This window comes from Cryptomeria japonica, chromosome 11 (assembly GCF_030272615.1).
Source record: "Cryptomeria japonica chromosome 11, Sugi_1.0, whole genome shotgun sequence".
NCBI lineage: Eukaryota > Viridiplantae > Streptophyta > Pinopsida > Cupressales > Cupressaceae > Cryptomeria > Cryptomeria japonica.
In genome coordinates this window covers 707,842,236-707,858,968 of record NC_081415.1, presented here as the reverse complement: position 1 = coordinate 707,858,968, position 16,733 = coordinate 707,842,236, and the positions used below count along the sequence as shown (strand labels likewise).

Below are 16,733 nucleotides of genomic sequence, written 5' to 3'. Positions count from 1 at the left end.
AGTCTTTATAAACTCTCTACTAAACCTATCCAAGCACTCATTAATGAGGTTCCCGAATCCTATGAGTTAAGACATAGAAGGCTTGGACACTTGCATTATCAAGCCCTTCCATCCCTTGAAAAGTTAGTCAAAGGTATGCCTAAACTCAGTCAAATCCATGATAACACTTGTAAAGGTTGTGCTATAGGTAAAAATGTTAAAAGTCCATTTCATAAAAGTGAAAATAGAGTTAAAGACAAACTAGAACTTGTTCACTTTGATTTATGTGGTCCTATGTCTATAGCTTCTCCTAGTGGATTTCTTTATTATGTGATCTTCATAGATGATTTCTCTAGGAAAACTTGGATTTACTTCTTGAAATCTAAAGAATCTGATGAAGTCCTAAGTAAATTTAAAGAGTTCAAAGCATTATCTGAAAACTTCTCTGGTAAAAGAATTAAATGTTTAAGATCTGACAATGGAGGTGAGTACACCTCCGGTAGCTTTTATGATTTTTGTGTTGAGTCGGGAATTAAGAGGGAGTTTTGTGTTCCATACAATCCTCAACAAAATGGTGTTGCCGAAAGAAAGAATAGGACTGTTGTGGAGGCTGCAAAGGCTATGATTCACGATCAAGACTTGCAGACCTCCCTATGGGCAGAGGCCTCCAGAACAACAGTATATATCCAGAATAGATGCCCTCACCGTGTTCTAAAGAACATGACCCCTGAAGAAGCCTTCACAGGATCCAAACCAGACATCAGTCACCTCAGAATCTTTGGAAGTCCTGTTTATGTTCATGTGCCCAAAGAAAAGCGAACCAAGCTGGAACCCTCCGGAAAGAAAGGCATTCTTGTCAGTTACAGTGAATCCTCCAAAGCATTCAGAATATACATCCCAAGTCAAAGGTATGTTGAGGTAAGTAGGGATGTTACATTTGAAGAAGATATTGCTTTTAAGAAATCAAAAGGTTCTTGTGTTATTGATGAAACTAATGACAATCAAGATATAAATGTTGATTCTAACCTTGAGATTCAGAGGGAGCAAGTAGAACCTCCACCTCAAGATGATCATGACGATCCACCAGAGCCCATGAATCCCACTGATATTTCTAGTGACATTGTCGTTACCAAAAAGAGGCCTCTTTGGGTAAGGAACACCATTCAAGAAGATGAAAGATTTGCTGCTCCTAGTGGCACCTTCCGTCAAACTAAGAGACCTTAGGTATTCTCCAACTACGTTGATTTGATGTGCAATCTCATTGAAACTGAACCTTGTAATGTTGAAGAAGCCTTGATTTATCATGCCTGGAAGCTTGCTATGGATGAAGAATATCAGTCAATCATCAAGAATGATGTGTGGGACATTGTGCCCAGACCCAAAGGTAAATCTGTTGTTTCTTCTAAATGGTTATTTAAAATTAAACATAATGCTGATGGTAGCATTGAAAAATATAAGGCTAGATTTGTAGCTCGTGGTTTTTCTCAAAAGGAAGGCATAGACTATGAAAAATCATTTACTCCTGTTGCTAGATATACCTCTATTAGAACTATAATAGCCATTGCTGTTGCTAGGGGTTGGAAACTACATCAGATGGATGTTAAGATTGCCTTCCTCAATGGTGTCATTGAGGAAAAAGTCTATATTGAGCAACCTGAGGGTTATGATATTCAGGATAGATTAACTCATGTGTGCAGGTTAAAGAAAGCTCTGTATGGTCTTAAACAAGCTCCTCGTGCTTGGTATGAAAGAATTGATAAATACTTGCTAAGTCTAGGCTTTTGTAAAAATGATGCTGACTCTAACATATACTTTAAGGGAGCCTATGATGAAATGCTAATTCTAGTTCTTTATGTGGATGACTTATTCCTTACTAGTAAAGATGAACTTATTATTAGATGCAAGAAAGAATTAGCTTCAGAATTTGAAATGAAAGACTTAGGTCTAATTCATTATTTTCTAGGTCTAGAAGTATGGCAAAGATCTAACGAAATTTTTCTAAGTCAAGGAAAGTATACTAGTGACATTTTGAAAAGATTTAGAATGATGGATTGTAAACCCATGTCTACTCCTATGGAATCTAACTTAAAGAAGTTAAGTGTTTCTGCAGCTAACTTTGAATTTGCAGATCCATCTGAGTACCGGCAGTTGATTGGATCATTGATGTATCTAGTTAACACTAGACTAGAAATATGTTTTGCTGTAAATGCTCTCAGCCAGTTCATGAGCATGCCCAAACATGTTCATTTTGTTGCAGCCAAGCATATCCTAAGTTACTTGCGAGGCACAGTTGGTTTTGGGCTGAAGTATCCACTTAACACTCCAATAACCTTGGAAGGTTATTCAAATGCAGACTGGGCTGGAAGCGTCAAAGACAGGAAAAGCACCTCCGGTATTTGTTTTAGCTTGGGATCCGCAGTAATCTCTTGGGCTTGCAAGAAACAATCTTCAGTGGCATTGAGTACTGCTGAAGCTGAGTATATTGCAGCAAGTGTAGCTTCTAGAGAAGCAGTGTGGCTTCGCAAGCTTCTTGCAGGGCTGTTTGGTCAGGCTTGGGATCCTACAGTTATTCACTGTGATAACCAGAGTTGTATTAAGATGTCCATCAACCCAGTGTTTCATGACAGGTCAAAACATGTGGAAACTCACTATCACTTCATTCGGGACATGGTGCAAAGAGGTGCTATTCAGCTGAAGTATGTCAGCACTGATGAACAGGTTGCAGATATTCTTACCAAGCGTTTATCCAAAGTGAAGTTTGCGTACTTCAGGGACAATCTTGGTATTATGGAAAATGAAACCCTAATTGAAAGGGAATCTCAATCTCAGTAATATGTCGTGTTGTATCAAACCACCCTCTGCGGGCAATGTAAGGTGGTATTGCAAAACTTCTCAGGGAGAAGTATAATTATTAACCATCCTCTGCGGGCAATGTAACATGGTATTGTAAATATTAAACCACCCTCTGCGGGCAATGTAAGGTGGTATTGTAAACTTCTCAGGGAGAAGTTTAATTAGTAACCATCCTCTGCGGGCAATGTAAGATGGTATTGTAAAATGTTAAACCATCCTCTGCGAGCAATGTAAGATGGTATTGTAAAAACTTCTCAGGGAGAAGTTTAATTGTTAAAACCATCCTCTGTGGGCAATGTAAGATGGTATTAGTGTAATTGATTGACCATCTTCTGCGGGCAATGTAAGATGGGCGAAAAGATCCTCTCCACCCTCTGCGGGCAATGTAAGGTGGATCCAGTCTATGCTTGTGTGCAAGCTGGAAGATTGTATTATGTAATTCCATTCCTTGCTTGTGTATGCAAGATGAAAGGTTATAGTTATGTTCTCCTCCCTAATTAAGAGGGAGTGTTGATATTAATTAGGGAAGGGCGGATTCATATTGCCTTGGGCAACATTGCAATCCGCCCAAACAAGGTCTGGCCCCTCTTCCCTCCAACGTGGCCCTATTCCCCACGCTATATCATAGAAACACTCAGCGCACTATCCAATAGGGACGACCCTATTAACAAGTCAGATAAAAGGAAATAATTAAAAGTTTAATTATTGAAAACCCAACCTAGTTAAGGAGTTCGCTCCATATAAATAAAAGATCAAGATTCATTTGTAACACAATCAAGTCAATTAAGCTCCTTCATCTTATGTGAAAATCTTCATATTTGCCTAAGTGCGAACTTCAGTCATCTACAACTACAGCAACCTTCATCTATCATTAGGAGGTGTGAAATCCATCTTGAGGTATTGGCAATTCAGTGAATGCACAGCGAACTGATTGGAGATCTGCTATTCATACACACACAGCAAGGACTACCATTTATGTATACCAAGCGAACTGCTTAAAGGACTGCCATCTAGGTCATACACAACGAATTCTTTGGAGGCTTACAATCTAGGGTAATGGAGCAGCAACATCTATCCTTCATATGACAGCAAGTGATTGTTAAAGGCAGTCACCTCATACCTCTTGTGATAGCAACATCTGAACCTGCAAATACATGAGATAAGTGTTGTAATGATTACATAACTATAAGCCATAATCAGATCTAAGGATCTTTTCTGGCTGGGTTTTTCCTCCTAGGAGGTTTTCCCAGGGTAACTGTGTCTTGCTGTTAATTTGTTTATTTCTATGTTGTCATTTTCTTTCATTTAAACAAACTAAATCTAAATTTCTAAGTTATGTCAATCTGAAAGTGTTAAAATTAACAATATCGACATTTGGATGGCGTGATCTACTTCTGCCTTCTTGAGCAATTTTTTTTAACTCATAATCTGGTGGGGTTTCATCCCACCAACTACGACACTCACTTCCTGTCACACTCTTGAATTTCAAAGTTTCCACAATCACTTTCTCCTAGTCCCCCTGTACCTTTGGCCTTACTTTGGCTTTCTTACTGCTGCTTGTCTCTCCTATGTTTGTCGCCATCGTTGCCTGTGTGGGGTTCTATGCCATTTTTGCTACTTTCGCCTGCCTTTGGCAGTTATTATAATGGTCCGAATTTTTTGTCCAGTTGGGGTCACCCCAACTTGTCTTCACCGTACTGACGCCACCCAATCCCTCTTCATCGTATAGACTGCCAACGACTCCCTCTTCTTCACCGTACGAGCTACCTATTCCCTTTTGCCTTGGTTGTACGGATCCGTACGGGTTTGGTTGCAACCCCTGTATCTACAGTTTCGACTTGGCAAAAATTTTGAATAACATCATCAAATCAATAGCCCCCTCTATCTAGTTTACCACCTTGATCGCATCCATGTTAGTCAAGTTTGAAGTTGAGGCATCTTGGCGGCCTTAATACCCATCTCTCAACTTGAGCACATTTTTCACATGATTATGCACAAGTATGGGTGCAAAATGCGGTTGTGCTTGCAATATGTACCTGGCGCTTACACTTAGCTGAATTTTTATGTCTCCTTCACATAATGAGGCCTCTTTATCTATGGGGTGCCTAATACAAGGTTCTTTGCACAACTGATTGGAGTCTTGGTCATCCAAACATCCCCATTCTACCCTGGGCGCAAAATACACATGGATGTGCACTACATGGGCACACAGTGCATGTGTACATGCACTATGCACTCATACATATACTTAGCCAAATTTGAAAACATGTCATCAAATTCCATGGTTTCTAGATTGAGCTAGCCGCCTTCAACATCATAGTTTTGGATCAATTTTGTCTTTGGATTGCAATTGGGATGGTTGTTGAATTGCTTAAAGCAAGCTTGGGGGCTCATGGTCTTGGGCGCAAAATGCACCTAGTGAAGCACAACCTAGGGCGCATCGTGCAAGTGCAATTGCACTATGCGCTCAACCCTATACTTAGTCAATTTTTCCATTTTGCTCACAAAGTTGATGATGCCCTTGTCAAAATGTGATGCCTTGAGCTTGTTCATTGGTAGGTTTAGGATCACTTGATTGTGCTTAGGATTAAAGGGGGTTGGGCTCATAGAACGTAGAGTAGCTTGTACGACATGGGCCGCATAGTGCAAGTGTATCTGCACTATGCGCTCAAGCTTACACTTAGGCAAATTTTACACTTTGTCTTCAAATTTCATGGCTTCTTGATCAATTTGATCACTTGAGAGGGCTTAGGGATAGGATTTGGATTGCTTGAGGGTGTCTTGGAGTGTTGCATTTGAGCGCATCCTATAACTGAGCATGCACAACCTTGATGTTGTTTTAACTTGTGTTTGCATGATGAAGCTAGACCTAAGGAATAGATTTGCCTAATCAGATCATAATCAGATCAATCACCACTCATCTTCTAGGCTAGGCGCAAATGAAGGGTCCTTATGCACAAATTTTGCCTAGAGCACATAATGCATACATAGGTGCCCAAACATTGTTAGCTCATCAAGATTGACTCCCAACACTTAGACAAATTTCACCTCTCCTTGATCCCAAGGATCTTGAAATGATATGCTTGTAGTTCTTGATGGAAGAACTACAAGTAATTTTACCCTTTCTAGCTTGCATATCATTAAACCCTAATTAGTGACAACTCTAGCAAGCTTTGGCAACTTAGCAACATTTGGCAACATTGGTAATTTTGACCTTGACCTATCATACTTGACAGATTGAACTAACCCGCTCTCTCTAAAAGGTTAAAGACTAGGAGATTGATGGCAAGCTAAGACAAATAGCTAGAAAATCCTAAGCTGGAAAGCGAAAAAGTGGGGGTTCCCATTTGCAATGGGGTGATGTGTGAAAACGTCACAACAAACTAGAGTTGGGAATTTCGTGTATGTGTGGATGACTGGAATTATGCTATTGGAGCAACACTCGCAAAAGTGGGTCCCCAAGGCCTTGACCACCTTGTTACTTTTTGCAAGTTGGCTATTGTCAAGAGCAAAAGAGAACTACATCACGATCTAGAGATTGGCACTTGAAATGGCGTACTTGGTGCAAAAAGTTAGACACTACCACTTGGCTACATTGTTTACATTCTATGTAGACCACCAAGCTCTTATGTATCTAGTGATTAAACCAATTATCTAGGGACAAGTGAGTAGATAGTTGTTGTTACTTCAGGAGTTCACATTCACCATCATCGTTAGACCTCGGAAAAGCTATGTCATAGCTGACCAACTCTCAAGGATAAAGTTGGGAGAACCATTGGAGGGAGTAAATGCAGATTTCTTTGATGCTCACCTATTCCAATTTTTTGCACTTTCACTGTGGTACAAGAATATTGGAGAGTACTTGTCCACAGGCACGTTCCCCAGAGAGATGTTGACACGAGAGAGAAGAAAGCTTGCCTTGAAAAGTAGAACTTTCCAGTTGGTAAATGGGTTATTGTACAAAATGGGTTTTGATCAAGTTTTCAGGCAATGTGTAATGCAGGAGGAAATACTTGGCGTATTGAAGGAAGTGCACAAAGGTCTTGCAGAAGGACACATGGGACTTGACGCCACAACTAGAAAAGTTTTACTGGTCAGGTTGTGGCTGCCTACAGTACACATCTACGCTCAAGAGTGGGTAGTAGGGTATGATAGCTGCTAGAGAATGGGCAAACCTCTTAAGTGATATTAGATGCTTTTATTCCCTTCACAATCCCAGGAGCTCTTTGAGAGGTGGAGATTGGACTTCATCGGTCCATTGAAGGTTAACCAACAACATTGATGCTGATACATAGTGGTAGCAACAGAGTACCTAACCAAGTGGGGGGGGCGAGAGCACTATCGAAAACATGGCTACGAGTACGGTGAGATTCATCTATGAATACATTGTCACGAGGTACAACATTCCAATTTAGATCACAAGTAATCGGGGAGTACATTTCGTCAATCATGTCATTCGGTTGATGACGACAAAGTTTCGAATCATTCACAACTTTTCAAGTCCGTACAACTCGAGAGCAAATGGTTAGGTCGAATCAACCAAGAAGGTATTGGTGTTAGTCATTCATAAATCATGTTGCATCGAAGAGGCTGACTATGAGGAGAAATTATTAGTTGCATTGTGGGCATACTGTACAACATACAAAGTGACGATAGAGCATACATCCTTCCAGTTGATGTATAGTTAGGAAGCAATTGTCCCTGTTGAGTACATGGTACCAAGCATGAGAGTAGTAGTGGAGAATAGAATTGGAGACGAAGAGAGTTTGAAGGAATGATTATTTAAATTGAACATGCTGGATGAATGGAGAGTACTTGAACAATGGGCAATGGAGAACATGCACCAATGTGGAAAGTATTGGCACGACAAACATCTCTAGAGAATGAGATTCCAGTCATGATAGTTAGTTTTGAAATATAATAGTTGTAACGAGATCAAGCCAGGTAAGTTCAAGGTGTGATGGCTCAGTCCTCCATAATCTGAGAAGTTTGTGAGCATAGAGCCATCAGATTGGAGAATTGAGATGACACTTTGCTAAAGGACATTAATAGATCAAAGTTAAAACTGTATAAAAAAAGAATGGAGACACCCGTTGCAATCAACATGGTAGACTACAAAATGCGTGAAGGGGATTTAGATGCGAGATTAGGAGGACTAATAGGCGAGTTCCCTCTTGAAGACAACAAAGAAATATCAGTAGTAGTAGTAACAATGAAACCCCAATTAATCAATTGTATGCACGTACCACCACCAACAGAGATAAGATTTAATGATTGTACCGAAATCATACAGGACCCCTATGCTTATCTCTTGTTTGGGTATGTAAGCTATGAAATGGATGAAGAGATCAATGCAAATACAAAACTAGAAGGGAGTGAAAAAGAGTAGGAATGGCTAGAGTTTTCCGAGGAGGAAGGAGAAGGCTCAAGGCTAAAACTAGTACTAATGGAATCTCCAATAATAATAGTAGAACAATTTTGCTGGAAGGGAATGATTGTTGAATATGCGAGGGAAAAAGGGTTACCACCACCTCCCCTAGATTGTTCTCGCCTAAAATGTGGTAAGTGGTGAACAAATGTACTAGATACACAATCATACAAGGAGACAATGTCATATGGAACCAACAACGAGGAGAAAGAGTATGGTGTGGTTGCAACTCAGAAGAAGGTATGGTGTTAGATAAAATTTTCAATCTTGAATACAATGGTACATGTTGTGAAGAAGAGTGTTTTAAATGGATGGAAGACATGTACATGGAGATATGATATAGAAATAGGAGTTAAAGGGAAAAGAGAAAATTGACAGAAGGGATACAAAATGAGAATAAAAAGTAGAAAACAAGCATGATAGAAAAAAAGAGAAAGTCAAGGGATTTTTTTTTTATGGAATATGCTAAGGCCAAAAAAAATTAAATTAAAGAAACAAGTTTTGGCAAATGGAGAAAAATGAGTTTTGATTGAAATATTAGAGTTGGAAAATTTAAAAAAAGTGAAGGCCAATTTATTAATTTGGTGAGAAAAGTAATTACTAAGGGGGCCGATTTTTTTTTGAAGTGTCGGAGGGGAGAAAAATTAAAATAAAGATCTTTGAAGAAAAGAAAAGCAAAAAAGGAAGAAAGGAAGGACAAAATAAAGTCAAGTGGCAAAAAGTAGTATTAAATTGTCTAGTGATAATGATCAAACATTTAATTAAATTACTTAAAGAGAGCAAGAATGGAAAAAAGGACACTTATAAATTGGAAAATAGTGGATTTGAGTTGTTCTACCGAGTAACAAGAAGGCTGAAGATGAAGAAGGTAAATTGTACAACAAACTCAAAGGTAGAAAAAAGCATTGTATGACACCTTAAGCAAACCGTATGACAAAGGGTAGCATACGACACCATAAAGGCATCGTATGATAGAGGAAGGGCATCGCACAATATCAAAAAGGCAAAAAGAGGAGCAAAACTATATCGTACGATATTTATGATGTATGTGGCAATAGGTAAATTGTACAACAAACTCAAAGGTAGAAAAAAGCATTGTATGACACCTTAAGCAAACTGTATGACAAAGGGTAGCATACGACACCATAAAGGCATCGTATGATAGAGGAAGGGCATCGTACAATATCAAAAAGGCAAAAAGAGGAGCAAAACTATATCGTACGATATTTATGATGTATTGTACAAAAATGGGTTGAAGTGATACGAAACCATATAGAGGAGGGAAGTAAAAAAGAAGCATAGTAGGGTTGAGCCGTACGCCAAAGGAACTAAAGTGTACAACTACAAGTCGCACAACTGCAAGGAGGAATTGTTTAGGAGGTCGTATGGAAGGGAACCGAAGCTGTACAAGGAGAAAAAAAACTAGGCGATACAAGGAAGAAAGAATCAGGTTGTACGAGTGAAGAGAAATTAAGCAGTACACAATCAAAACTACAAAGCAATATGAAAGTAATAAAGCAAGGATGCACACACTAATATACAGGAAGAAGCAGGTACAATAGAGAAACAAAGTAAGGTAGAATATACAAGAGGAAGTGAGTACAATAGAGCAACAATTTAAGGTAGCTCACAAACCGTTACCATAACTGCTTTCTTAGGAGTGTTTTTAAGGTTGGCTGTATTTTGCCAAGAGTGCAAGTTTCATCCATGCAAGTAGTAGCAAAGGGAAGAGATTTAGACCCCGTGTGCATCAGGGAATGCAGCAAGAGATGATAGCATTACTGCGGACACCATCACTTGAGAGAGCCTAAGTGGCAATGAGTGTCGCAGCTAGTGGCAGGCCACAAAAGATAATCATCTGTTGAAGATGGCACTCAAGCATGCATAGCTAGACAAGGTTGCACAATTATCTTTCTTTAATGCTCAGGGTTTTGCCTTATTTGAGGGCTATGGTGGTACAATACAATTTACATTCTCCCAAATCCGTCATCCAATTAGGGGCTGCATCATCATCATATCATTTTGGCCCGTTGTGTTGACAAGGGTATTTTGGATACCCTCAAGGGGAGCTTCCATTGCCAAGTTGAGTGGAAAGATGAAATGGCAACATAAGGATGACCTTCTAAAGAGAGTGTGCCGGTCAGATCTTACCAAGGAGGAACAAGACAACATATTGAGCATTGGTAATAGTAGGGGACTGAAGAAGAACTTTATTGCCATGGCTGAATGGTGATGCATATTGGATTTAATTAAGAGTAGACTCACGGGTGCAAGCAGGGCATTAGACATTGCTGTCTAGATTATAGACCTAATGGTGGGACTAAGCATTGACGAGGTGTATAATTGGGCAAGCGTGCTCTCGGAGAGGATCAAAGAGTTCTTGTGCGTGAAGCACAAGGCCTTTTATGACTCAACATGCTATTGGTCTCTCCTCGATGCCATTCACACTTAGGTACCCTTAGACAAGTGGGATAGATTGCAGCTAGTTGGCCAACACACTATTGGTCTCTCCTTGATGCCATTCACACTTAGGTACCCTCAGACAAGTGGGATAGATTGCAGCTAGTTGGCCAACTCAATGCCTCCTGGCCGATCGCATTCTATTGGGTGAACCTAGGGGTGCAGCCGGGTGGCAAGGAGCCACCACAGCTAACTATGAAGAGGAGGAAGCAGAAGGAAGATTCAGGAGCAGTGATGACCCCAAGGCAATAGAGTTATCTTCTTGTTCACGTGAGTATGAAGGAAATATCACTAGTAGTGAAGGCATGCTCGGAGAAGGATGTGGAGGAGGCCATTCTTGTTGAGGATACGTCCAGAGCACCCCTGTCAACAGTTCACATACTAACACAATCCATACCATTGCTGGTAGTCCCATCAGCAACAACCTCACCTTCATTAGTAGTACCACTGTTAGTGGTCCTATCAGTGGCAGCTCCACAACCACCAATTGTGGAGCCATTGGTGGCAGCCCCATCGCTACCAGCTGCGGAACCATCAGTGCCAGCCGGACTACCTGCAGCCACACCTACGCTTCCAAGAAAGGGTACACTTTGCGTAGAAGAGCCAAAGGCCATTGATAACTGGTAAGACATGCTAGGGGTACTGCCAAATGCTCCTCCAATAGAATCCTTGGAATGATCTCTCCTTTATATTTTATTGGTGAATTAGTCACCACCTTTCACGAGAATTGAGTCACCACTATTCATTTCTGCCTTTTGAAAATAATAAATAATTTTCCCAATTCATTCCTTGGATGTCCTTTTCAAATGAAATGTTCTCCCTTTAATATCTTCAAATTTGAGGGAGTCACACTTCTTCATCACACTATTGGCTTTGCAAGAGTTACAACCCTTCATCACAGCACTTGGAGAATAATAATTTAAATTATTTAATTTTAAATAGATCTCTTTCATTGTAGAAAATTGCTGCCCTTTTATAAATTCTTTAATTTAATTCTAACCCACTTCCTCTATTGATTGCTAGCATCTTTTAGTTTAGTTAGCCTAAGTCATACTTTAAAGGGTTGTGACTATGATTTAATATAGACTGCGATTTCTTGTAATTGCTGTGATTTAACTTTTATCAAAGCTGCAATCTGGTAGCCTTTTTGGTGGGGGCATGGCAATCCTTGTCTTGGAAGAGAAATTAAAATGGTAACACATTAGCTGCTGAAATCATAAACAAATTGATTGCAGCCTTTAGGGTTAATAAAGAAATAAAGAAAAAGAAATCCTTGACCTTAACCTCAAACTAAAAATATTAGTTTATATTTAAGGTTAGGTTTAGCATAGTAGCCTTCAAGTTTTGTAAACACTTAGAAAACGCCTAACATAACCCTAACTGTAAGGTTCTAAACTAAAAAAATAGGTTGAGTTAGGTGTGGGACTTTAGGTTTAGTAAAGAATAAGAAGAATCTAACTCTAAACTTAAAAGCGGTTTCGGGCTAGAATTAGGTATAGCATATCGCAGCCTTTAGATAATGTTTAGTAAAAACTAAAAAGTAGAAAGACCCTAAAACTAACTATAAATGAAAAAACTATGTTAGGTTTAGGGTTTCTGACATTCTGTTTTATGGTTGTTGTTAGGGTTAGGCCCTTACGGAAGTTTCCCGTACGGAAGTTTCTAAACTTTTAACACATAAATTTTAACATAAAAATAAGCCTAACATTATGTTCAATGCTAACCCTAACCTCATAAAGCTAAAGCTCAAACCAAAAAAAGCCCTTATTGCCTTACCACTTTATGTGACATTTTGAAAATTAGTGAGAAAACCTAAAAGGAATGTGGAAAAGTTCAAAACCAGCAATGCTGAGGCATGCGCTAATTTGTTGATCACTTTTCCTTTGAAAGATTGAAAAAGCTTGTTCTTTGAGTGAAGAGTTGAAAAAATGAAAAAAAAAGGGAAAAAATAGAACTTTGTTACGAAGAGACCAGTGTGTTTTTTGTACAGATCACAAAAATACTGCAGCTTATTAGCAGAGTATTGATGTACTGCATTTTTTCAAAAAATTGTGTGTTTTCAATTGAATGGTCCAGTTGACTGAATAGAACAGTTGGCTGGTTTAAACCAGTACAAACTCAAGGACGCGCTACAGTTAACCTTGAGTTTTTGGTGGTTTATGCTATTATGTGTAGCACAATTGGGAACAAAAAGGAGAATAGAAGAAATATGTCATTATCTAGGAATATTCTAATAAAGTCGAAAACCTGTGTTTGAAGAGATAAGATGATGTGGAACATCCTAGCTGGCATATCTCTTTCCAAAATGATGAGGAAGAGAAGTGGACAACATACATTCTATGTTTTTTAATATATGAACCACAGACTATGCAAGCTGTAGTGATCTTCCCTTCAAATTTTCAGTTTCTGTGGGCCAGTGTGACATGGAAGCATTTGTTACTGTTTGTCTGTAACTCAAGTTTGAAATGTTAGTAGTCATGTGTAAAAGATTTCTCTTGAACTTTGAGTGAGTAGTTTCATTCTTCCTTCTTGCTATACTTTTGATGAAAATTGAATAAAAAGTGTTCCTTAAGAATTTGGTCATTTCTTGAACCATGGACATGCAACTGTGATATATTTGCATTTTAATCCAGTCCAGCAACTTCTGATCCTATCCAAAATTGAGATATCACAAAATTTTGACATTGTACATTCTACACAACCTGGTGAAGATACAGAAAACAAGCAGCTGAAAGTATATTTGCATTTTAATTTGGCCAGCAACTTATGATTCTATCCAAAATTGAGATATCACAAATGTTTGACATTATATATTCTGCACACCCTGGTGAACATACAGAAAACAACCAGCTGAAAGTATAAAATGACAGCCAGAGAATACTAGAAAAGTAGATGCTCACATTGAAAGGAGAGGGAAACAGATATTTAACCAAACTTTTTGCCAGTTAGCTTTTATATTCTTCTTCCAAAATCAAATCCTTCGCCCTCACCATTTGGTGTGATTAGTTTTCCTTTTTTATTTTATTCTAAAATTCATAAGCATGGTTGTGAATCATGATTCATCTTTTAGTGTCATTCAGCTGATTTGATCATTCACATGTTTTTATGACAGTGGTCCCTGTTTTGTTTGCAAATTCACTTGCCCCTTCAGACAGTTACTCAGTGCAGACTTTGGATCATAACTCTGATGATGATTCCACAAAAGTTACAAGTCCTCCTACAGATAATGAGGTGACCCTGGCTCTTTGCGTATTAGAAGGCTGTTGTCTTCTTGACAGGGGTAGCAGGACTTTGGCACATCAACACATGGCCATAAAGGTAAAAGGCTTCAATTAAGGTGTATCTGGATGCCTTGTGTTTCTGATTTATTTCTTGTTAAATTGAAGTAACTTATCATTTGAAGGTTAGAATCGGTCTAGTAAATAATTAATAAACACAAATGTGTCAATTCTCTTTCAAAAAATTGATGACAGTTCCCCATAAATTTCAACAAGGAAGAATATAGCATAGCATACGTTAAGAAGAACCTAAGCTATCAAGAGATGGATATGGGTGAAATAGTTTTTCAAAGAACCCTAGGATATTGTTTGGTGTTGATTTATACATGAATATATACATACATGTATATGTATATACACACATATGCATCTATGTATATATACACATATATGTCTGTATTTATACACAGAAATATCTATGTTACACAGTGTTTTTAGGTCAGGGACAGCAGAGGACTTGGGGACATTTTTCCAGGATGGCACTCCAGGGGTCAGCTTTTGGGGATGGAGGGGGATGTGTGAGAGAGAGTCAAATTTTTACAATTTTATCTACACATGACAATAAAATTTAAGTTTAGAGTCTAGTCATTCATGATTCAATGATTCATGATGAGCACACGCTTATGTTGAGGAGGGCGGGGGTGAATCAGTATAAGATAATCTCTTACATTTTTAAGTTAATAATCACAATAACATCAATCATGCAACATAAGCAATTAAGAACACAAGAAGAACACAAGATTTACATGGAAACCCTTTCGAAAGAAAACCACAACAAAATATTGCTTATATAAAATTCTCTTACAAACTTTGTAGGCACCAACCTACTGGAAACACCAATCCCCGCTTATCTTTGTAGGCACCAACCCCTTGGAGACACCAATCCCCACTACTGAGCACCAACCCAGCAAAAGACACCAATCTCTTCTATTGAGAGGCATCAACCTCTAATACAACAAAGTTTTAGTCTACTTGGTAGTAATTCTCTTTCAAAAATCTGCTATAAATCTGTTCATAAACCTGCTATAATTCTGCTCTTAGATCTACTATAACTCCTTTACCAAATCTGCCTTGAATAATCTTCTATATTTCCTTATTCTCAAATCTGCTTGTGTTTATGATATGTCTTTTATTTATCACTCACTCTTTATTCTCCACACTTCACAAACTTTATTTATATCTTTTATTTATATCTTCATGAAGGAGGGGAACTTCATCAAAAAACATATCCTTTACAAACGGAGGCAACACTTCATTTATATGCAACCTTTCATTACAAAACATGGCCCCTCACTATGAGGGGTCGGCTGCTTTAAATAAATATAAATTTATTTATTTTTAATTTCCGAGGAGGGGCAGCTCTATAAGGGGGGTTGGCTCATTTAAATTAAATTTATTATTCTTTTTACAAGGTGCCAAAATGAATTTGGGTTGGCCAGCATTGAGGTAATATCGTCCATCAAAAAGTGTAATTGATTATTGGCCTTTGGCCTTCTTGCTTCAGCAGTTCTTCTTGTGGCAGTGATCAGTTATTCTTGAACATTTCCTTTGACATCAATAATTCCATCAATTCATACATTATATCAAAAGAAATAGCAGCAAGTATGTTCATTGAATCAAGTATAGCAGCAAAACACATACAAATATAAAAGATTTGATTTCAATGTTTCATTGCTCAGTAGGCAATATCAAAATGAAGATGCACAACTATGCATCATCTAGGCAATCAATATCAAAAGAGTCATTTGCCATTGAGTCCCTATGTATATCAAGTTGTGACTCATCCAATGGAATCCCAACCAATCCTAGCTACGCCTCCTCCTTGTCAATCTGTTTTGCATATTTAGGATCAACATTCCAACATGTAATTGAAGTTTGTTAATACTTAGGAGTTTGTTGATCTTGGAGTTGCAAGGCACTTTGAACAACAACTGACTTATCTTCTTGTGTAGAGGTAAGCCTATTTCTCTTGACAAGTGTTGTCTAGATGTAATCACCGTTGATAGAGTGGACAGAGCTATAGGTGGACCAATTCCTTTTTGCAGAAGAGGAACTAGAAATGTGTGAAAGTCGGTGAATAGCAAGCTACGTCAGCTCTATTATATCCTTCCTATGCCATGTCCACCATCCTATAGGGTCTGTTTGAGCAAGAATAATCTTATCTGTCCAAGCCTCTAGTTTGCTGAATGTTGGACGTCAAAGATTAACAAAATCAATCCATTGCATTCAAAGTTTGCTTCATCTGTAGTATTGTTTTAAGTGCTCTCAACCATGAACCAAGCAAGCTTACAAACCCAACTCGAATTAGTCACCACTTGTACAACTTTGGAAGATCCCAACCTCCTTTATGGCCTTCCTCAAGGTCTGAAACTGATAATCTATATCTTCGGGATTCATAGAGCAATCAATAGATCTAAGAAAGCTAAGAAAGTAGGAGCCAACCAGACATGTAACAAGAATATTAATAAGTGTTTGATGTTGATTATCAGTCCACTCATCCATGGGGATGGAGCAACCTGCCCTAATCCATGTTTGTCTCATGTCCTCCATTAATACATTCATCTTGGAATATCGTTTCTCAAGGATGGAGGTATGCAATCTATATGCTCTTTTGGGGCTATAAGATGAACCAATAGCATTTGATTACTTGAACTTATCTTGAAATATGGAGAATGAAACAGATGAAATAGGATAGCAAGGGCATAAAAATTTTGGTTAATAAATCATCAGCATCC

At 38.5% G+C, this 16,733-nt stretch overlaps 1 protein-coding gene across 1 annotated transcript in view; it reads left to right on the top strand.

The window, feature by feature from the left end:
* Positions 1-16,733, top strand: part of LOC131061348 (uncharacterized) — a 63,066-nt gene that overhangs the window by 14,567 nt on the left and 31,766 nt on the right. The window contains exon 2 of the mRNA XM_057994994.2: positions 13,833-14,038. Coding sequence (XP_057850977.1) covers positions 13,833-14,038 — 206 coding nt within the window. The remainder of the gene's footprint in view (positions 1-13,832; positions 14,039-16,733) is intronic.